Here is a 22,333-nt window from a genome sequence, read left to right as displayed (position 1 = left end):
GCATATGCCCTGACTGGGAATCGAACCAGCAACCCTTATGGATCACAGACTGATGCTTAATCCACTGAGCCACACCAGCCAGGGCCATATCCTTTAATACAATTGATTTTTATGGGTTTGAGCTCATTCAAATTATTCTACACAGCCTCATATCACCAGTAGGAAAGGTCCTGCAGGAAGCCATTTGCAGAAGGACAACTGGTAAATCCTGCCTTTCTTTGTTTCCCATCCTGACACCAGCTGGTGTCATCTTCCCTGGTGGGTTCTCTGCCACTGACTGACCTTTGGGGTCAAGTAATGCATAACATTCATTTCCTCAGAGTCTAACTCACCTGTCTGAAAAATCATTCCAGAGTATCATGCCTACGTGTGACAAATGGACATTTGTGATGAGATTACCATTTCCTTATAAGGTCAATATGTACTTCACCAGTGTTTCTTTTTCCTTTTTTTTCATTCAGGTCGCTACTGTGGAGCAGAGGATGTAGAAGCACCCTTTGAAAAGAGTGTTTCTATAGGAATTTCATAGACAAAGAATCCCAAGGTAGCTTTGTCTCCCCAGAAGCCCCACCCCTGTGAGAGCTGTGCATCGGTCTTGAGACACATTTCCCACTTGACTGAGCAGCAGGAAACACAACACAGACAGAAATCGCTGAGGTGTAAGGCATGCACAGAATGGTTTTATTTCAGTGCAAAGTGTCACCAGCACCAGGAGCAGCGCTTGAGAGAGAAACCTTTCAGAAGAGATGTGGACAGGATCTCACTTGTGAAGGGCTGCAATTATACTGTGTCCCAGAAGCTTTTTACTGGTGGGGAGGTTGAGGAGGACATCCTTACCAGCTCAGGACATCTCCAACAACAAACTAGTCACACTAGGGACTGGCCAAATGAAACGTTGATGTCTCAGGTGACTTTTCAATGGAGAAAAAATTATTACACCAGAAAAAAAGGAAGAAAGCTATCAGCTGCAACCACACACCTGATCCAGACCAAGCTGCCTCTAGTGGAAGACAGTGTTTTTTGTGGTGTGAAGGTGGAAAATATTTTACTAGAATCTCTGGTTTGTATTATCCACAGAGAGTTCATGCAAGAGAAAGGTCATGTGAGTACAGTGAAAGTGGGAAATTATTTACCTCTTTCAATAATAACATTTGTTGTCATCAGAGAGTATGCACTGAAGAAAGACCTTGTGTGTGCAGCAAATGTGAGAAATCTTTTACCAGTAGCTTTACTAATTTTCATCATTAGCCTGTTCACACTGAAGAAGGGCCTATGAGGGTGTGCCATGATTGGAGTGTCAGCTAAGAGCCTGAAAAAGGAACCTGGGCCTTCAGGGCCCATGCCAGAGGTTCTGATCTGTGTCTACAGCAAGAGGTTGTGCCTGTTTGCCAAGAGGACACACCTTGTCCTGAAGGCCAAGGGCCTCAAACATGAAATCATCAACATCAACCTGAAAAATATGCCTGAGTGGTTCTGTGAGAAGAATCCCTTTGGGTCTGTCTGGTGCCAGTTCTGGAAAATAGTCAGGGTCAACTGATCTATGAATCTGCCATCACTTGTGAATACCTGGGTGAAGCATATTCGGGGAAGAAGCTGTCACCAGATGGCCCCTATGAGGAAGCATGCCAAAAGATGGTCTTTGAGTTATTTTCTAAGAAGCTTCATTAGAAGTAAACATTAGGAAGATTGCTCTGACTTAAAAGAAGAATTTTGTGAAGAATTCAGCAAGCTGGAGGAGGTTCTGACCAATAAGGAGAAAACCTTCTTCGGTGGCCATTTAGTTTCTATGATAGAGTACCTCTTCTGGCCTTGGTTTGAAGGTTTGGAAGCAGTGGAGTTAAATGAATGTGTAGCCCACCCCCCAAAACTTTAGCTCTACATGGCGGCCATGAGGAAAGATCCCGCAATATCAGCTATCATCATTGATGTGACCTTTCAAGGTTTCTTAAATCTCTACCTGCAGAACAGCCTGTAGGGCTGTGACTTTGGACTCTGATGGGGACAGGAATCAACAATGAATATATGTTTGATATTTTTCTTCACTAAATAATAACATGCTTTTGTTTAAGAAAAAAAAACCCTTATGAGTGTAGTGAACATGGGAAATCTTTTAGTGGGATTTATGGCCTTCGCGCTCATCAGAGAGTTCATGCTGGAGAAGGGTTTTATGTGTGCAGTGAATGTGGGAGATCCTGTACTGGTAGCCATAAGCTTTGTTATCAGCGAGTTCACAGGACAGAGGCTTTATGAGGGCAGTTGTATGTTGCATATCTTTTAGCCACAATTTTATTCTTTCACAGCACATGAGAGTTCACACTGGAGAAAAGTCTTAGATATGTAGGAAATGTATATTTTCCATGTTCAATGTTAACAACACTGTAAGAAGGCCTGTGAAGCCCCATTTGTCTGACTTGAATCTCATACATCCTAAGTATGGAGATTCTTCATAAATTTTAGTTGTGTGGGAAGCATGTGTGTTTATGTTGCCCTGTATAATCTGCCCAGGACTCTCGCCAGATCTATGTCACTGCACATTTTTGTAGCCAAAGCTGTTCCACCTTTACCACCTAGCAGGTTTCCACAGTTTGTCAGTCATCATACTAATGTGCTCACTAAAGCAAACTTTTCTGATTTGTTGGGGAAAGTTAGTACACTGAACCCTTAGGGGATCTGCATTCCCTTCACTCTGACTAGTTACAATGTGAACCTGACCTAGTGCTGGCCCCCAGAGAACATCTTTCCGAGTTCAGCTGGAAGCTGCAGAAAGACTGCCTTTTTCAGGGACTTGCTTTCCCCACAACCTGTGGTGAATATTTCCAGCATCAAAGTCACTAACACAAGAACGGCCAGGTCCGTGTCTTTTTTGTTTGTAAAAAATAAAGGCTTTTTTCCTAAGTCTTCTTTAATGTGGGTGTTCTATTTACCTTGTGGGGTAGTTTATAAGCAGATTTGGGCTGCACAAAGGTGAAGAGGTGAACAACTTTGTTGGGGGTCTCAAACCTCTGTCTCCGAGGGGACGGTGTGGTGCAGACATTAACTCAGCAGTTTCTGCCTGATTTGCATTGCTGCCCATACCTGCCTAGGAAAAACTGTGTGCTCTCTAGTCGTCATGTGAAGCCTGGAAGCTATTAGGTTTAGGAGACTCGGAGATCACTTTGACAAGGGGGCACATGACAACCTCAAGTGCTTTTTGGAGTAGTGTGAATTTTTACCTGTTCACAACAGATGCAAGTACTTTTTGAAAGGAATCTGTTTCCCAGGACTTGCAAAGGGCTGTTTGCCCTGATGTCTACAATTCCATGGGTAATGGTTATCAGTTGTGAGATAGGATAGGAAGAATCTAGGAAAATTCCTGGGCAAGTAGAATGGGGAAACTGAGTTAAGATTAAACAAGGCCAAACAACCTACAGCCAGCTGGTGAATCACAAAACCTTATCTCCTCTAACCAAGGACACTTGAGAGCGAATGCTTTATACCTCTCCTCCCTAACCAAAGAATACATAGCTTAAATCTCCCTGGCCTGGGAAAATAGAGAACAGAGATCCATTAATGTTTTTTGTGCCAGCTAAACTCAAGGACAGATGAAGTCAGGGGAACAAATTAAAAAAAAAAAAAATTAAAAGCCAGACAGAACCAAGATAATACAGCAAACCAAAGAATATTCCCAAGCCTCCCATACACTCATTTTGACAAATTGGCATATTAAAAGTGCACCTGGAGCCCTGGCTGGTGTGGATCCATGGACTGAGTGCCAGCCTGCACACTGAAAGGTCACCTGTTTGATTCCCAATCAGGGCACATGCCTGGGTTGTGGACCAGGTCCCCAGCTGGCATGTGCAAGGCAACCAAGCAATGTATCTCCCGTACAATGATGTTTCTCTCCTCTCTCCCTTCCCCTCTCTCTAAAAGTAAATAAATAAAATCTTTTTAAAAATGCCCCTGAAAAGCTGATGAATATTCTGCTGAAACCCTCCCCTAAGATTCTCACTGGAAGAAGAGAGATAAGAAGCTCTCAGGACAAAGACTCAGTGTGGACTCACTCTAGAGCTCACCCATGCCCCTTCCCAGACATGGGCTTTTGACTTCCTCCTAAACTCTTAAGGGACCCCTCAAGACTCACAGCCCAGGGAGCATCAGGCAGTGGCCGTTCGACCTAGGCTTATCCCCTGATCCCATCTCCAAGGCCTGGTTTTCTCCGACTTCCCACTGAGCTAAAAGCAGCCCTGCCTTGGCTTACGTCTTTCCTATCACATTTCTAGGGAGCTGAAGCAGAGTACCACGAGGCTCCCTCTTGTTACTTCTTCTACCCTAAGCCCTTCCTCTGTTTCACTGTCTCAGGCCTTAAAAAACGTACTCTCAAAATCATCTGGACTTAGGTTGTGAAATCTTCCCTACACAAAGTCAAGAACCCACACACTACAGGCCAGCCTGGGGCAGACCTGCTCAGGTCAGTTCGTATCTGGTAACAATTGTATGACCATAGAGGTTAGGGGAAACCATGATTGCTACAGAAACACAGGCCTAATGGGGATTCGAGGAGACTGCAGCTAACTAGATGGAATGTGCCTCTTTTCAAAGTGTGCCCAGAAATATTTCTAAGAGACTGTATACAGAAATCTAAAGATCTCCAAGTATGTTTGTCTGACGAGGCCAAAGTCACCATTGAGAATTTTAAAATTCTTTGAAGATATCTGTGGCCCTTCAGATGTTAATTTTAGACCATTGGTGACCAGGCAGGAAATCAAAGACAAAGAAAAGGTGTATCTATAATCTAGGGATATATGGTTATTTAAAAAAATCGTCACCTGAGGATATGGTTTTTTTATTGATTTTAGAGAGAAAGAAAGGGAGAGAGCAAGAGAAAGAAATGTAGTTGTGAGAGAGAAACATTGATCGGTTGCCTCCCGTATGCACCCCAACTGGGAACTGAACTTGCAACCTATGTATGTGCCCTGACTAGGAATCGAACCCACCTTTTAGAGGTATGGGATAATGCTCCAGTTAACTGAGCCAGCCAGCCAGTTGACTGGGCCAGCCAAAAAAGCCACAGGATGGTGTGGCTTTTGCATTTCAGCCAGCATTCCTATTGATTTGGGTGAATGTCCTTTAGTGTTTGCTGCATTTGCTGTGGCTGAGACAAGGCTGACCCCTAGAGGGCATGAGAATGTGGATTGAATATAGAGTTGCCAAACATTTTCCAGAGTTGTACATGTAAATTATTTTTTATCTCGGACCCCTTTTAATAAGCATTAGTATGTTATAACAGACATGTAGTAAAATACTATATTTCAAGTACAGCCTTTCATGATTCTTGACCTAAGCATAAAACTAAAGACCACAAATAGTCATAATACTGATCATCTGTCACTCTATTTACTTCATGTCCTTTTATGAATTCTCTCTTCTCCATCATTGATATGTATTCTATTTTAATATATAACTTGGCATTTTCTAGAATTTATATGATAGGAATCAAATTATTTCTCCTGCTTTCATTTATGATGCATTAACACTTAGTAGATCCTTTTCCTTTTTTTTTTTTTTTTTTGCTGAGAAATATTCTTTTCTTTGAATATGTCACTACGAGTTTATCCATTCATTTGTTTGTGGGCATTGAGTTATTTCTAGTTTTTGAGTATTAAAAACAAAGCTGGTGCCCTGACTGGTGTGGATCAGTGGGATGGGTGTCGTCCCACAAACCCCAAAGGGTTGCTGGTTCGATTCCTGGCCCAGACACATGCCTGTGTTGTGGGCCAGGTCCCTGTTTGAGGGTGTGTGAGAAGCAACCTATTGGTGTTTCTCTTGCACATTGATGTTTCTCTCCCTTTCTCCCCACCTTACCCTCTCTCTAAAAATAAATAAAATCTCAAAAAATCAAAAAACAAAGCTGGTAAAAACATTGGTGTATAATCCTCTATATGGATATGTTTCATTTACCTTTGTCAAACTCACAATGCAATGTCCAAACTGGCCTGTAGGTGAATGTTTAGTTTAGAGAAATTAGCAAATTGTAATCTAAACTGATTGTACCTTTTTACATTTTTTTAGCAGTTTATGAGGGATTTAATTTCCCCACATCCAAAAGAATATTTGGTCAATTTTTCTTTATTTAAATTTTTTTATAACTTTGTTGTGCTACCTCCATGTTGTTTGATTGTATTTCCCTAAGGATTCATGGGTAAGGCTTTTCTCAGATGTGTATTTGCTATCTCTGTATGTTTGGTAAAATATCTGATCATGTCCTGGCTGGTGTGGCTCAGTGGACTGAGTGCTGGCCCGTGAACTGTCAGGTTGCTGGTTCAATCCCCAGTCAGGGCACATGCCTGGGTTGCATGCTGGATCCCCAGTTGGGAACATGCGAGAGGCAACCAATCAATGTACCTCCATACATTGATGTTTCTCTCCTTTCTCCCTCCCTTCCCCTTTCTCTAAAAATAAATAAAATTTTTTAAAAAACAAAAAAAATCTGGTATGTTCTGCCTAGTCTGATACAAGTTTTGGCAGTTTACTAAAACAGAGAGAAAAAACAAAGATGCATGTTGATGTTTGACTCATTTGATGCCTTTTTGCTTTATGGAATACATTTTTTCTGTATTAAAATAGTATATTCTAATATTTTTCATTTTTTAAAGACATTTTACTTATTTTCAGACAGGGGAAGAGGAAGAGAGGGAGAGAAATGTCAGTGTGCAGGGGAAACATCAGTTGGTTGCCTCTTGCATGTCCCCAACTAGTGACCTGGCCCAATACCCAGGCATATGCCCTGACAGGGAATCGAGCCAGCGACCTCTCGGTTCACAGACCGGCACTCAATCCACTGAGCCACACCAGTCAGGGCTCATTCCTGTTTTAATGTTTTTCAAACTTTGGCTTATATTTCAGTGTCATGTTTGCTATGAATTTTTAAACAAAATCTCCTTACAGAATTGTTGATATTTAATATTCATTGCATATATGTATACCCATACTTGTTATAATATTTCATGTGATTTTTAAAAAGTTTTTGAGCTATACATAGGTCGTTTCATTATGCATACAGACTTAATTTACTCTAAACATAATTTATAAATACGTTCATAATCTCATCACATTGAGAATGACTGAGACATCATCTCACCTGCTGTCTTAATGGCTGTGAAGGACAATTTTTTTTCATGATAATTACAATAACATTTTTAACATAACAAAAACATCAATAAATTTGTCAGAATTCAATTCTCTGATTTTTTAAAAAATTTACCTTAATTGATGTTCAAATTACAGATTTCCATTTAATGTTTATATTATGTATATGCTTTTTATTTTAAAGGTGTGTCCTACATTCTTGTGTTATATTTGTCGCATACATAGATGATGGTGTTAGTAGGACATCAGTGTGATAAAATTTTCCAGACTCTGTAAGGCAGGTATACACCTCTTTTGTTACGACTCAGTATATTGGGCTCACAGAAAATGGGTTTTCATCAGCATGAATTTAAGACCCTTCTCGATGAAAAGATGACAACTTCAGCAATTTTCAAATTGTCTCTTTCATAAGTGCGTGTTATTTCCCAGCTCCCTTGACGGTGGATCGCAGCCTTTCTGCAGAATTGATGTGGGAAAACTCTTGATCGTCCCCTCGGATCGGCAGTACCCAGAAGACCTGTGAGTGGAACACCGCCAGGCTTAGCCAATGAAGGGTCAGGAAAGGCATCCCTGTTAGGGCACAATGCAGAGGGTGGGACTTCCGGTGTCCTCACCGCAGGCATTTTGTCTTTATTCAGAGTCCCCTCAACGTGGGGGGAGGCTCCACATCACTGGTTCCTGGCAAAGACACAGGGACGGAGAAGGCGCGAGGGTCGGGGTCTACAGGGCACACACGAGTAAGGAGCTCGCCAAAGCTGCTCGGGTGACCCGCGCCAGGGACGGGACTGGAGCCGCCGCGCCCGGGGCGACCTTCTCTCCGGACACTTGCGCTCCACTCAGCAAGCAGAATATAATGGCGGCGGACACGCTGAAGCGCCAGGCTGAGGTGAGTGGACGCCCTGGTCGCCCAACCCCGCCCTCGCCCTCACCGCCTCACCGCAGTGGACACTACGGCCTCGGGTGCGAGACGCCCGTCAGGCCCTGCAGCTCAGGCCCGCGTGGAGGACTGTGACGAAGGCTCAGTGGAGACAGCATGTTGTGGCTTTTGAGGACACAGCAAGTACAGTGCAGTTGGACAGAGCTTATTCGTATCTGAAATTTTCAAGCGGATCTGGGTACGAATATTGAAGCAAAGATCAGAGGCAGGCAGGGAAGACTTCAGGGCCTCATGCGGGGCTTTGCCGGGCTGTGGGATCCATCAGGAAACTGTAGTTGTGCTGGATCCTTCTGGAACTTACCAAGCACTCTGGATGCCATAGGCCTAGTTCATGGGTGAGTCCAGAGAGATGCTCATGATATGGTGCAGGAAGATAGCAGAGCTGAGGGAGTGAACCTGGAGTCCGAAGATGTAGAGGAGGCAGACATTCATTGCACAATGGTGTGCACAACTAGAGGAAGTGTGAGCTGATGGTCCTGGGGACCTGGTGTGTATGGGGATTTAAGGGTGAAGCATGAACCCATGTTTGGCTGCGTCTTGGGGTCATGATCTGGGACACTCAGTGGAATTGTTTGTTGGGAAGGATGGGGGCCCTGCAGGCCCAGAGCTTAGATGGCATTTATCCACAGTCCCCCCACCCCCCAACTCAGCTATTGCTGAAGGCGATGACAGTGATTAATGGGACTGTGATGAGAGAGCAGCCAGCACTGTGGAGCCCCGGAAGAGGATGAGCGAGCAGAAGATACGAAAATGTCCTTAGAAAGACTACTCTGGTTTCATTTGTCTCAATTCTGACAGGTTGGTGTGACCTTTGCGGACATTGCCCTGTACTTCTCCAGGAAAGAATGGCGCCTCCTTGGTGAGGATCAGAGACGCCTGTACCTGGATGTGATGCTGGAGAACTTTGAACTTATATCCTCCCTGGGTAAGACCCTCAGTCACACCAGCGATGTGGACTTAGTCTTTGCGTTTCCCATGCCTCCTGCTCTGTAGGGGGTGCTCTCTCACAGATGGACTGCAAGCTCTGCTTGATTTTCCAGTTTAATGGGTAGTTGCTTTGCACAGTAGGCCTGGTTTGTTTGCACGTCCTTTTGTCTCCCTGCAGTCCCAGTGCCTGCTGTACTGAACTCATAGGGAAGGATTTATGGTTAGTAGTGTTGCAGGGAGCCTTTGGATACCACCTGGATTAGTGAGAAAGAACATTTTTTCTATTCCTGTTGGTCATTTGTACATATTTTTTTGGCTAATGAATCCTTTGTATACTTTATATATTAATTCCTTTTCACATACAGGTACACGTATTTTTGCATTTTCTTAATAGTGCTTTGCAGATATTGTGGTGTTCTTGCTCTCGCTCTCTCTCTTTCCATTCATTCTTTCTACAAATTCAATGTTTTTGACAACCCTGCATTCAGCAAGTCTAGTGTCGTCATTTTTTCCTGCAGGCTTAGCTTCTGATAACCAGTGTTTGGTGATAAACTATTTTTAATTATGTAGAGGTTTGGTTGGTGGTTTATTTGTTTTTGTTTTTGTTTTTTTTAAAAAAAGGTATTGCATTGTTAATAGCCTACAATACGGCCTTGACCCGTGTGGCTCAATAGGTCGGGTGTAGTCCTGCAAAGTGAAGGGTCCCCAGTTCAATTACCTGTCAGGGCACATGCCTGGGTTTTGGTTGGTCACCTTGAGATGTGTACCTGAGGCATCCGATGGAGGATTCTCTCTCATGGTGATGTTTCTTTCCCTCTCTTTCTCCCTCCCCTCCTCTCTAAAAAAAAGTAAATAAATAAAATTTTAAAAAAATAGCATGCTGTATAGTTTAACATAATTTTATTATTTACTGGGAAATAAAAAAAATTTCGTGAATTTCTGTATGCGCTACTCCATTTATCGTAGTTTTCTGAACTGAGCCCACAATAACTCCAAGTGATACCTTCATATGATTTGCAAGTGTTTTCCTCTAATCCTGTAGGTTGCCTTTTTATTTCATTATGTTAATTGCTGTTTTATCATGAAGCTTTTTCATTTGTTGTAGTCCAGGCTGTTTATTTTTGCTTTTTTGTGTGGTGGTTTTCATATCCAGGAAAATCATTTCCAAAACAAATCTCCAAAGCTTCTTCTCTAAATTGTCTTGAAGGAGTTTTAAGTTTTAGGACTGACATTTAATTCTTTATGAAGTTTGAGCTAATTTTTATCAGTGGTGTCCAGTTTTGTTTTACTTGTGAATATCCAGTTTTCCCAGCACCATTTATCGAGGAAACTGTCTTTTCTTTTTTATATGTCTTGAGGTTTTTGTTAAAGATTAGTAGAACTCAGTATTTATTTCTGCGTTCTTTGTTCTGTTCCGTTGGTCTGTGTTTCTATTCCAGTAACACACTGTTTGGTTGCTGTGGCTTTGTAATAGATTGATGTCTGAAAGGGTGATGCCACCAGGTTTGTTCTTGCTCAGGATTGCTTTTGCTATTCGAAGTCTTTTGGGATCCCATGCATTTCAGTGTTCTTTTTTCATTTGTGTGTAAAATATCACTGGGCTTATCATAGAAATTGCATTTAATCTGTAGACTGATTTGAGTAGTATAGACATTTTAACAATATTAAATTTTCAAATCCAAGAACACCAGCTATCTTTACATTCGTCTTCCTTTTCTTTTATTACTGTCTCATAGTGTTCAGTGTACAGGCATTTTACCTTGCTGGTTGAATATATTCCTGAGTATTTTATTGTTTTTGATGCTGTTGTAAATTTGACTTTCTTCATTTGTTTTTAGTCCTGACCCTAGAATATATATATTGATTTTAAAGAGGGAGGGATAAACATCGATCTGTTGCCTCCCATTTATGCCCAACCTGCAACCTAGTTATAATTGTGTGTTCTGACCGCGAATTGTGCCTACAACCTTTTGGTGTATGGGACTGGGTTGTAACCAGCTGAGCTGTCTGGCCATGCATGGCTCTTTATTTCTTTATGAAAGAATTTATTATTACTATTTTGAAATGGAACTGAGATACATATTTTTATTTATTTATTTATTTATTTATTTTCCTTCTTTTTCTTTGAAAGAGAAGGGAGGGAGAAAGAGAGGGAGAGAGACAGAGAAACAAGGATCAGTTGTCTCTTGTAGGTCCTGGGACTGGAGACTGAACCTACAACTCAGGCACGTTCCCAGAATGATGCCCCGCAAACTGAGCCACACTACTCAGGGCATATTTTTAAAAATTTTTGTTTATTGATTTTAGAAAAAGAAAGGGATACAGAGTGAAAGGGAAACATTGATCTGCTGTTCCACCATTGGTACATTCATTGGCTGTTCCCTGCATGTGCCTTGCCAGGGGATCAAACCCAAAACCTTGGTGGATCAGGACCACACTCTCATCAACTGAGCTCTCCGGCCAAGGCTCTGAATATGTTTATTAATTTCAGAAGTTTATAGTGAGATCTTGATTGTTCGTGTCAGCTGCCAACATCTCTTAAAATGCTTTGTGGTTCGTACTGCCAGGTATAATGTCTTACATTTCTTTCAATTTATCTGAATCCTGTTTCTTTTGTTTTAATGTTGCTAAGCGTTTGCCAATTATGTGTATCTTCCAAAAAATAGCTCTTAGTAATGATATTCTCGTCTTTTGTCTCTTTCCTTTATGTTCCTTCTAATATTTATTGTTTATTTTTTCTTTGCTAGCTTTGGATTTACTTTCATGTTGCATTTTTCATTTTCTGGGGTGCAAGGCTTAGGTTGTTTATTTCAGATCTTTTTTCTTAATGTAGATATCACTATAGAATTTCCTCTTAGAATTGCGTTTTCTGCATTTTATACATAATCATTGATTATGTTTTAATTTCATATGCCTCTAGATATTTTTTAGTTCTTTCTTTGTACTTTTCTTTGTCCAGGCATGTTTTGGATTTTAACATATATGTGAATTTTCAAACAGTCTTGAAACTGAAATTGATTTCTAGTTTCATACATTGTGATCTAATAAAATACTTGATGTGATTTTTTTCCCCTCAAAGTTTGAGGCTTGGTTTTTGACCTAACATATGAATGTTTCTGTTGGAGTGTCTCAGGCAGACTACCTAGAAAGTGTTTCACATGTGCCTGACAAGAATGCATCTTCTGCCACTTTTGGATGGAATGTTCTGAATATAATTATTAGTACTGATTGTTCTAAGCTGTAGTCAGTCTTCAGTAATTCCTTTTTGCTTTTGAATGGGTGATCTACCTATTGTTGAAGGGGCAATATTGAAGTTACCTACTAATATTTGGTTTCTTTTTCTGCTTTCACATTGATATTGTTTGCCTAATACAGTATATTAGGTTGCTCTCTTGTTTAGTGCTTAAAATTGTTATCCTCCTGGTTAATTGACTCATTTATCATTTTGTGATGGCATTAGTCTCTTGAGACAGGTTTTGAGGTGGTTTGTTTAGTCTGATAGAATTATAGCGATCCCTGCCATTCCCTTATTTTCAGCCTGTTTGTGTCCATAAAAATTTAGTGTGTCATGTAGGAAGCATATATTGAGGTTTTGTTGTTGATTTTTTTAAATCTCTTCAGTCACTATCTTGTTTAAAGAATTTGTTTAAGAAGCTAATATTGCCACTTCTTCATTGGTTTCTGTCACTTTTTCAGTTCCTTTGTTTCTCTTTTATTCTCATGGTCTTGCTTTGTTAGGCGAACATGATAACCACTGCACTAGGGAAACACGCTTGCTTTGTGATTTGATGATTCTGTATAGTGGTTTGAATCCTTTCTCTTTTGTGTGTATATATTACATTCTTTTTGCTTGTGATTTCCAAAAGATTTACTTAAAGAACTCATACTCTTTACAATGTGTTTATTTTTAGAGATAGGGGAAGTGAGGGGGAAAGAAAGGGAGAGAAACATCAATGTGCGAGAAGAATATCTTTGATTGCTTCTCGCACATACCCCAACCTGGGACCTGCCGGAAACAAGACCAGCCACAACCCAGGCAAATGCCCTGACCAGAATTGAACCAGCGTCCTTTTGTTTTGCGATATGATACTCTACAAACTGAGCTACACTGTGAGGGCACGATCAGTCTTATTTTGATAACACCTTCAGTTGCATGCATAAATTCTACTTTTTGAATCTCTGCCACACATCCGTTTATATGTTTTTGATGTCACAAATCATACTTTTTCATTTTGTGTATCTATTAAGGTACACAATGTTAGCTTTATTATTTTTACAAGTTTTAATTTTTAACCTTTATAAAACAATGTACATTTCACCAAAGTCACAATATAGTGAATTTATTTTATGGTCGATTTAGTACTGAGATTTACACTTTCCTATGTATTTGAGTTTCTATTTAGTATTCTTTCATTTCATCTTCAAGGACTTTTTAAGTCCTGCTAGGTTGTAGTGAAGTTCCTCAGCTTTTGTTTATTTGGGAAAGTCTTTCTGAAGGACAGGTTTTCTGGATAAAATATTGATGGTTTCCATTTAGTGTATTGCATATTATTATTTTATTTTCTTCTAGTTGGCAAGTTTTGTTCAGAGGAATCTACTGATACCCTTAGTCAGGTGTTCCCCTGTGTACGAGGAGTTTCTACTTTCTGCTTTCACAGTTCTCTTACCTTGATCTTTCATACTTTCATTTTACTGTGTCTTGGTGAAGTCCACTTTATATTAAATCTGTACAGAGACCTGTGAGACTGCGTGCCCTTAATTATTCACATTTCTTTTTCAGACTTTGGAAGTCAGTCTTCAGCTTATTTTTTAAAAGTAAATGTTCTACTTTTATTTCTGCTTTTCTTCCTCTCCTCTCTGCCTCTACCCACCATCACCACCACCACCACCACCACCACCACCCTCTGTGTTTCCTGGGATTCCCATCATGCAAATATCATTTATCTTGATGGTGTTACTTGATTCACCTCACTGAATTTTTAAAATTTATTTCCCCTATTTATTTCTCTCTACCTGGATGCTTATAAATGGCCTGTCTTTGACGTGACATTTTTCATGTCTGCCTTTGATTCTCTTTATTGCATTTTTTATTTTGTTCATTGTAATTTGTTGACTCAAGCATTTCTGTTTCATTATTATTTAACTTTTCTTTGATATTCTTTCCTTCTTGTGTTGGTTTCTTAAGTTTCTATTTTTAACCTCTGGAGGTCCATGAATTTTTTAAAAAGTAAATATTTTGGATTTCTTAATAGGCTGTATGTAGATCTACATTTGTTTGGCATTGCTAATTGGAAAGTTACTATAATTTCTTTGTGGTGTCCTTGTTTTAAGTATTTTTAAAAATCCTGTATGGATGTCTGTGCATTTGATGAAGCAATTACTCCTTTCCAGCCTTGTGGAACAATCCTTGTCTAGTGAAATAGATTCATCTGCATGTGGATTCAAAGGTGTTACCTGGGAGGGTCAAGGTTGAAACAAGTCCCAGTAGCCTAGTCTCCTTGATGCTACATGAGCTGAGGTCAGAATGGAACCAGAGACATAGAATCATGGCATAGATTGAAATCTGTAAGAGGGGAGCGGGGAGGTGAAGACTAATTGAATAATGGTGAAGGGATTAGTCAAAGAACATACATGAAGGACCTATGGACGTGGATAATGGCATGGGGGTTGGGCTGGGTAAAAGGTGTGAAGAGGGAAAAAGTGGGACAACTTTAATAATATACTGCTGGAGACATACTGATTTTTTTTTCTTCCTGGACTAGGTTGTGGATGAAGAACTTGGATTTTGTGCCAAGAAACTCTGTAGGGTCCTCTGATGTATAAACTGTGGGGAGTTCACAGACGTTGCAGGGGCTTCTGTGGTTCTTAAAAACAAAAATTTACAGTGTGTTTCACAGAACTGTCTACTAAGGTCAACCTTAGCACAATCACAGTGGTTGATAGAGGTAACTCTGACCCTTGTTTTTGACCCTAGCTATCTTCAAATATGTTTGGTAACCTTAACCCTAACCCCAGTCATCCTTTCTATGCTCTTCTCTGTATTTTGCTCTTTTGCTTTGCTGCTTGTCTTTTTTATTTTTTAAAGACAGAGATTTGTCGTTTCACTTATTTATGCATTCATTGGTTGCTTCTTATATGTGCAGTGACCAAGGATTGAACCCACAACCTCAGCATATCAGGACAACCCTGTATCCAACAGAGCAATCCAGTCATGGCTAATTTCCTGTTTGTCATAACTGGATTCTTTTTCCCTTCCCACGTGGTTGATTTTGTTTTAGGATGGTTTTCTCCTTGCTCTGGGAAAGGACGAATTCTTGTATTTCTCATTCTCCTGTCTTGCTGAAGTCACTCACATACATCTTTTTCTGTAGTCTCTTTTGTGCTTTGTTGTTCTACCACAGTGCTGGCCATCTGTCTCAACTGGGATTTAAGGGGGATAATCATTTGTGCATCCCAGGAAAAACAGGATTCCATATTCCGTCCATGACAGGATGGACTCAGAGGCTGTCTTGCCTTGGTGATGGGCTGCTGGAGAGGGTTTGATGCCAGGGGTTTCTTAAGGTTATAACTAGGAGCCCATTTTGTTGAATAGTATTTTGATACCATTACCAGGCCTCATCTCATCTACTTATTCGTGTTTATTGTTTACACTTTGTCAACTACGCAGTTGGATGGTCTCAGTTGTACTTTGATTCCCAGCCCATGTTAAATCTTTCCTTCTCTAAACTTTGTACTTCAACCGTTTTTCTTATAGGTTCCTTTTTACTTCACTCCAACTTTGATTTATATTGACCTGGAACATCATAAGCTGTAGCACAATGGATGTTCATGGGTTTGACTCATTCAAATTATTCTACACACCCTCACATCACCAGCAGGAAAGTCCTACAGGAAGCCATTTGTGGAGGGACCACTTGTAGACCCCAACTCTCTTCTCTGTGTCCCATCCTATACTCCTGTCTCTCCCTTGGTGAGGTCTCCACCACTCACTGACCTTTGGGGCCAAGTAAAGTATAACAGATAATTTCTTCAGTCTCACTTGTTTTTGAATATCATTTCATACAGTCATGTCTAGCTGTGACAGCCGTGTGTGATGAGGATGTTCCTTCTTTGAAAGGTCAACATATACTTCACCAGCGTGTCCTTTTGTTCAGGTTGCTGCTGTGGAGCAGAGGATGTGGAAGCACCAATTGAACAGAACATTTCGGCAGGAGTGTCTCAGGCAAAGAATCCCAACATAGCTTCATCTTCCCAAAAGAGCCACCCCTGTGAGAGTTGTGGGCCCGTCTTGAGACACATTTTCCACTTGTTTGAGCATCAGGAAACACAACACAGCCAGAAGCTGTTGAGGTGTGGAGCATGTGCACAACGATTTTATTTCAGTGGAAAATGGGATGAGCAGCAAGAGCCCCATGTTGGAGAGAACCTTTTCACAAGAGGTGCGGACAGTAATCTACTTGCGAACAGCTGCAATTTCAATGTTTCCCAGAAGCTTTTGATATGCGGGAAGGTTGGGCAGGGCATCCTCACCACTTCAGGACATGTCCAACAACAGTCTACTCACACTGGGGACAAGCCAAATGAAACCTCGATGTCTGGGGTCACTATTCAAAGAAAAAGTGATTACCCCCAGAGTGAATATAAAAAAGCCATTGGCTGCAACCACACGTTTCTTCAGAACAAGAGTGTTTGTACTGGAAGAAAGTGTTTTCTGTGTTGTGAATGTGGAAAATATTTCACCAGCATTTCTAGTTTTTATTACTCTCAGAGAGTTCACACTAGAGAGACACCTTATAAGTGCAGTAAATGTCGAAAGTCTTTTAGCAGTAATACTGGCCTCTGTTATCATCAGAGGGTTCACACTGGAGAAAAGCCTTATGAGTGCGGCGAATGTGGGAAATCTTTTAATAGCAGCACTCGCCTCCGTTATCATCAGAGAGTTCACACAGGAGAAAGGCCTTATGAGTGCAGTGAATGTGGGAAATCTTTTACCAGAATTGATCACCTTCGTTATCATCAGAGACGTCACACTGGAGAAAGGCCTTATGAGTGTGGTGAATGTGGAAAATCTTTTACCAGTACTACTGGCTTCCGTTATCATCAGAGAGTCCATGCTGGAGAAAGGCCTTATGAATGCAGTGAATGTGGGAAATCTTTTACCAGTAGTAGTGGCCTCTATTATCATCAGAGAGTTCATACAGGAGAAAGGCCTTATAAGTGCAGTGAATGTGGGAAATCTTTCACCAGAATCCATCACCTTCGTGGTCATGAGAGAGTTCACACTGGAGAAAGGCCTTATGAGTGCAGTGAATGTGGGAAATCTTTTACCAGTCGTAGTGGCCTCCGTTGTCATCAGAGATTTCACACTGGAGAATGGCCTTATGAGTGCACTGAATGCGGGAAACTTTTTTGCAGTAGCACTGGCTTTCTTTATCATCAGAGATTTCACAGAGGAGAAAGGCCTTACAAGTGTAGTGAATGTGGGAAATCTTTTACCAGAATCCATCACCTTCGTTGCCATCAGAGTGTTCACACTGGGAAAAGGCCATATGAGTGCAACAAATGTGGGGAATCTTTTATTAGTCGCAGTGGCCTTGGGTATCATCAGAGATTTCACACTGGAGAAAGGCCTTATGAGTGCAGTGAGTGTGGGAAATCTTTTACCAGTATGCATAACCTTCGTTGCCATCAGAGTGTTCACACTGGGAAAAGGCCATATGAGTGCAGTGAATGTGGGAAATCTTTCATCAGTCGCAGTGGTCTCAGATATCATCAGAAATTTCACACTGGAGAAAGGCCTTATGAGTGTAGTGAATGTGGGAAATCTTATACTACAATCTATTCCCTTCATTATCATCAGAGATTTCATACAGGAGAAAGGCCTTATGAGTCCAATGAATGTAGGTAATCTTTTTATAGTAACGCTGACTTTTGTTCCAAATTTCACACTGGAGAAAGAACTTATGAATGCAGTGCAGGTAGGAAATCTTTCACCACCTGTACTGGCCTTTGCTCTCAGACACTTCATAGAGGAGAAGGGCCTTGTGAGTACAGTTGATGTTGGAAATCATTTGGCCAAAATTTTAATCTCCACAGAAGAGTTAATGTGGGTAGAAGGTCTTAGATGTGCCATAAATGTACTATTTGGGTTTTTTAAATTTTGAGCTTAAAAATTTTAAACTATAGGAAACTCTTTAAGCTTTGTTTGCCTAAATTGAATCTCATACATCCAGTAGTCAACAGTAGGGAGAGTCCTCATACATTTGTTTTATACAGTAAGCCTGTGTTTCTATGTTGCACTTTCTAATTTATCCAGGTGTCTTGCCAGGTCCATGTCACTGCCTGTTTTGCTGGCACTATTTCACCTGGCACTATAAGGTTCCCACAGATTACCTCAGTCACCATTCTAACGTGCTCACAGAAGGTCATTGTTCTCTCTGATTTGTTGGAGAAAGTTAGGAGTTGCCTTAGTGTTTAAGTCTTGGTTCCTTTCACTCCTACCTGTTGGCACATTGACCTGACGTGGTATTGGCCCAGAAAACATCTGAGTTCAGCTGTCACCTTGCAGAAGGACTGCCGTTTTCAGGGACATGTTTTTCGTAGGTATCAGTGATACATTTTTGAGTGTCCCAAATCTCCCATACAAGAACTGCCAAGCACATCTCCACTTGATTTGTAAAATAATGGCCTGTTTTCTAAGTCTTGTTTAGTCCTGAGTGTTCTATTTATGAAGTGGGGTACTCTATAAGCAGATTTGGGCCCTACAACCATGAAGAGGTAACTTTGCCTCCATTTGGGACATTTTGGTGCAGAAGGTAACTGTATTTTCCAAATTTGCATTGGTGCCAACATCCACTTAGGCAAGACTGTGGGTTCTCTATTTTTCATGTGAAGCTTGAGTGCTTAGAGTTTTAGGAGACACAAAGATCACTGCAGAGAGGGGTAGCTAAAACAACCTCAGGTACGCCTGGGAACACCGTGAGTTTTTTCCTTGTTTGCAAGGATGCCAGTGCTATTGAAGGGAACTGCTGGCCCAGGTCTTCCAAAGGGTCACGTACCATAATGTCTGCAATTCCGTTGGTGACGGTCACTAGTAGCCACACAGGGGTTAGGAGAAACTGTAATTACAACAAATACTCGCCTAACATGTGCTAGTGGAAATTAGTTAACCAGATGGAGCATGCACCCGGATACGTTTCTGAGAAAAAAACTGCAGGATTGGTGTGTACACAAACCGCAAGATCGGCAAGAATATCTCTGTACTTTTGACTCAGTCATTGTCATTGAATATAAGTAAAAGGTTTTGTGGGGCTGGCTGGATAGCTGTTGGTTAGAGTGTCATCTTGATATGCTAAGGTTCCAGGTTCAATCATAGCACATACAAAAAGCAAAAAATAAATGCACATGTAGGCAGAACAACAAATGCACATTTTCCTCTTTCCCTGCTTCTGTAAACTCAATAAATAAAATTTTAAAAACTTGTGGATTTTTGTCACCTCAGGTCGATGTTCACATCAGGGTCTCTGGTGCACTGTCAGAAAAGAAAAATTAAAAAAAAGATCTATACTTGATGGATGTTAATTTTTTGACCCAGCCAGCATTTCTGATGGTTTGAGTGAGAGATTTTTTATTGTTGGTTGTATTTGCTGTCACTGAGGCAAAGTCTGTCCCAGAGCACATGAAAACATAGGTTGAATACACAGTTGCCAAACCTATTTCCAGAAGGACTTGGGAATACGCATTTTCTTAAATCTTGCCATTTAAAAAAGTTTAGTGTATCTCATATTTGAAGTATAATAGTGGGTCAGTCCTCACAAATGCATGAAAATGAAACCACCACCACAGTCATAAAACTGATCATATCTGTCACTGGGAATTTATTTCATGGCCTTTTTTATTTCTTACAGCCTTTCAAAACTCTTAAGTAAACATTACATTCCATCCTAATAACTTTGCAATTTCTTAATTTTACATTATGAGGTTGATTTTTTCTGCTTTCATTGTGTTGTAAATATGGAGACTTGCTGATATTAAAGGCTCATCATTTTGCTGAGAATATTCTTATTTTTGAATATATCACTGACGATCCATTCAATTTGGTTATTTTTAATTTTTGACATTAAATGGTATAAATTTGTGAATAATTCTTTAACTGCACATGCTGCTTCATATGGTAGGTGAATGTTTACAGAGGGTGGTGATTTATTATTTAAACAGTTTTTTTTTTTTTGTATTTTGACTGAGATTCAATCTCTGTATCTTAGTGAATATTTTGTTGGTAAGTCTTTTATTTAAAGTTTCTGAACATTGTAGTGCTACTTCATTGTGTTTTTCTAAGGATTTATGGTGAGCCTTTTTTTAAGTATATTTTATTGATTATGCTATTACTGTTGCCCCATTTTCTTTCTTCCCTTTATTCCCCTCTGCCCTGCACCCCACCTCCTCCCAGCATCTCCACCCCTTATTTCATGTCCATGGGTCCTGCATATAAGTTCTTTGGCTTCTCCATTTCCTATACTATTCTTAAACTCCCCTTGTCTATTTTGTACCTACTATTTATGCTTCTTACTCCCTGAATCTTTTCCTCCATTTATGGTATGTCTTTTCTAAGATGTGTATTTGCTATGTGTGTGTCTTCACTTAGGTGCCTGATCCTATCATCTGCCTAATCTGATACGAGTTTTTGCAGTTTTCTATAACAAAAGGACAGAAAAATAAAGATGAATGTTGGAATTTCACTCCATTTGTTGCCTTTTTTTTTTTTTTTTTTTTTTTTTTTTACCGTATTAAAAAATGGTTGTATTGGAATGAAATTTTTTTTATGAGTAAGAATATCACTGCATTTATTTTCATTCAGGTAGTTTTTCTACTGCTTCAACATTTGTCTTTTGAAAATAAAAGAACAAAAGAATCTCGAAGCTTAGAACTGGATCATTTGGCCACTTCTCTTCATGTCCTTCCAGTTCAGAATGCTTGCATCTCTTAATGGCCACCATCCTCTCGGATCTGCAGTTAGGCTCAACACATTCAAGCCTCAGCACAATCTTTGTGGTTTTAGCCTTCTTCCAGAAAATCAGCTTTGTTTACCCACTGTAGCTACTCTGCTTCCGATCATAGAGCCTTTTTTCCTGGGTGTACAAGGAATCCTTGCCCTTCGTATACTGGGTCACTTCGTGAGGCTGGTGCTTTCCACACTTAACAGAAAATTCTTTGGGTTTTAGGCACATAGACCATCTTTGCAGTAAAGCCGTCGGGAAACTCACACTCTGCCTCACTCCACTTGTGCCTGACAGGAGGAAAAAAGCTGGAATGAATTTTGAATATTTTTATTTTCATGCTTTGTATAGTGTAATGGACATCCTTTATTGTAACCTCCAGTATTAATATTCTCCATGACTTTTAGAAGTCTGGTCTTTTGATAGTAAGTCCTTGTTCTGTAGTGTTACCCCCCTTTTTTTTTTGTCTTTTATCATGTTGGTTCTTGGGTTGGAACAGGTTTCTAAAGAAGACTGGATGGTATCAGAATGAGCAGGGTGGTTTGGACTCAGAAAGCTCAGTTCAGAGGAAAATAAGCTGTGATCAGACTTATGCTCAGGGTCAGGCACCTTGGCTCTGAATCCCCGATTTCTAAAAATGTCATTGGGACTCAGTCAAATTGTTACAGGGCAGTACTTAACCCAGAGCTCGTCTGCTTTAGGCAGCCTGTAGTATGTGGGATTTTAACTTTGTGTAGAAAAGGTTTGAAAACAGAAGTCCAGGTGATTTTCAGAGTATATTAAGGGTGAGGACAGTGAAATAGAGGAAGGATTTAGGGTTCAGAAAGTAACAGGAGAGAGCCTAGGCGGTGCTCTGCTATGGCTTTCTACAAAATTTGTAGGAAAGAAGCAAGCCAAGGCAGGGCTGCTCAAGGCAGAGAAAACGGCCTTGGATACAGAATCAGGTAGTGACCTGGGTCAACCAGCTGCTGCCTGCTGGTTCCAAGGGTGCAAGTCTGGGGACCCTTAAGAGTTTTTGAAGAAGTAAAAAGTTCATGCATGGGATGGGGCATGGACATGCTGTGGACCAAAGCCTGCTCTCTGAGTCCTTGTCCTGGGGGCTTTTTTTATTTGTCTCTTCTGCAGGTGACAATCTCAGGGGAGGGTTTCAGCAGAATATTCATTATTCATTAGCTTTCCAGGTGCATTTTTAACATGCTGATGCATCAAAAATGCGTAAGGGAGGTTTGGGAATACTTAATTGACTATATTGTTTACTTTTATATAGGGTCTGTCTGGCTTTTAATGGCATTTTAAAAATGTGTTCCCTTGACCACAAATGACATTAATTGAATCTCTGTTCTCTATT

General features: G+C 40.5%; 1 protein-coding gene and 2 pseudogenes across 1 annotated transcript; 2 read left to right on the top strand and 1 right to left on the bottom strand.

The window, feature by feature from the left end:
* Nucleotides 1–1,285: 1,285 nt before the first annotated feature.
* On the top strand, nucleotides 1,286–1,996 carry LOC129081564 (glutathione S-transferase omega-1-like; annotated as a pseudogene).
* A 5,712-nt stretch (nucleotides 1,997–7,708) lies between these two features.
* On the top strand, nucleotides 7,709–18,455 carry LOC129081616 (zinc finger protein 256-like). Its single transcript, XM_054587280.1, has 3 exons — nucleotides 7,709–8,011; nucleotides 8,861–8,987; nucleotides 16,144–18,455. The coding sequence occupies exons 1-3, from the start codon at nucleotides 7,709–7,711 to the stop codon at nucleotides 17,895–17,897; spliced, it is 2,184 nt and encodes a 727-aa protein (XP_054443255.1). The 3' UTR covers nucleotides 17,898–18,455.
* A 2,454-nt stretch (nucleotides 18,456–20,909) lies between these two features.
* Nucleotides 20,910–21,275, bottom strand: LOC129081570 (60S ribosomal protein L36a-like; annotated as a pseudogene).
* Between the last annotated feature and the right edge of the window lie 1,058 nt (nucleotides 21,276–22,333).

Source organism: Pteronotus mesoamericanus, unplaced genomic scaffold (assembly GCF_021234165.1).
Source record: "Pteronotus mesoamericanus isolate MK-2021 breed Mesoamerican mustached bat unplaced genomic scaffold, CSHL_Meso_final scaffold_1135, whole genome shotgun sequence".
In the NCBI taxonomy this organism is placed as follows: domain Eukaryota; kingdom Metazoa; phylum Chordata; class Mammalia; order Chiroptera; family Mormoopidae; genus Pteronotus; species Pteronotus mesoamericanus.
Note: the sequence above shows the minus strand (reverse complement) of the source record. Positions and strands in the feature narration are given on the sequence as shown.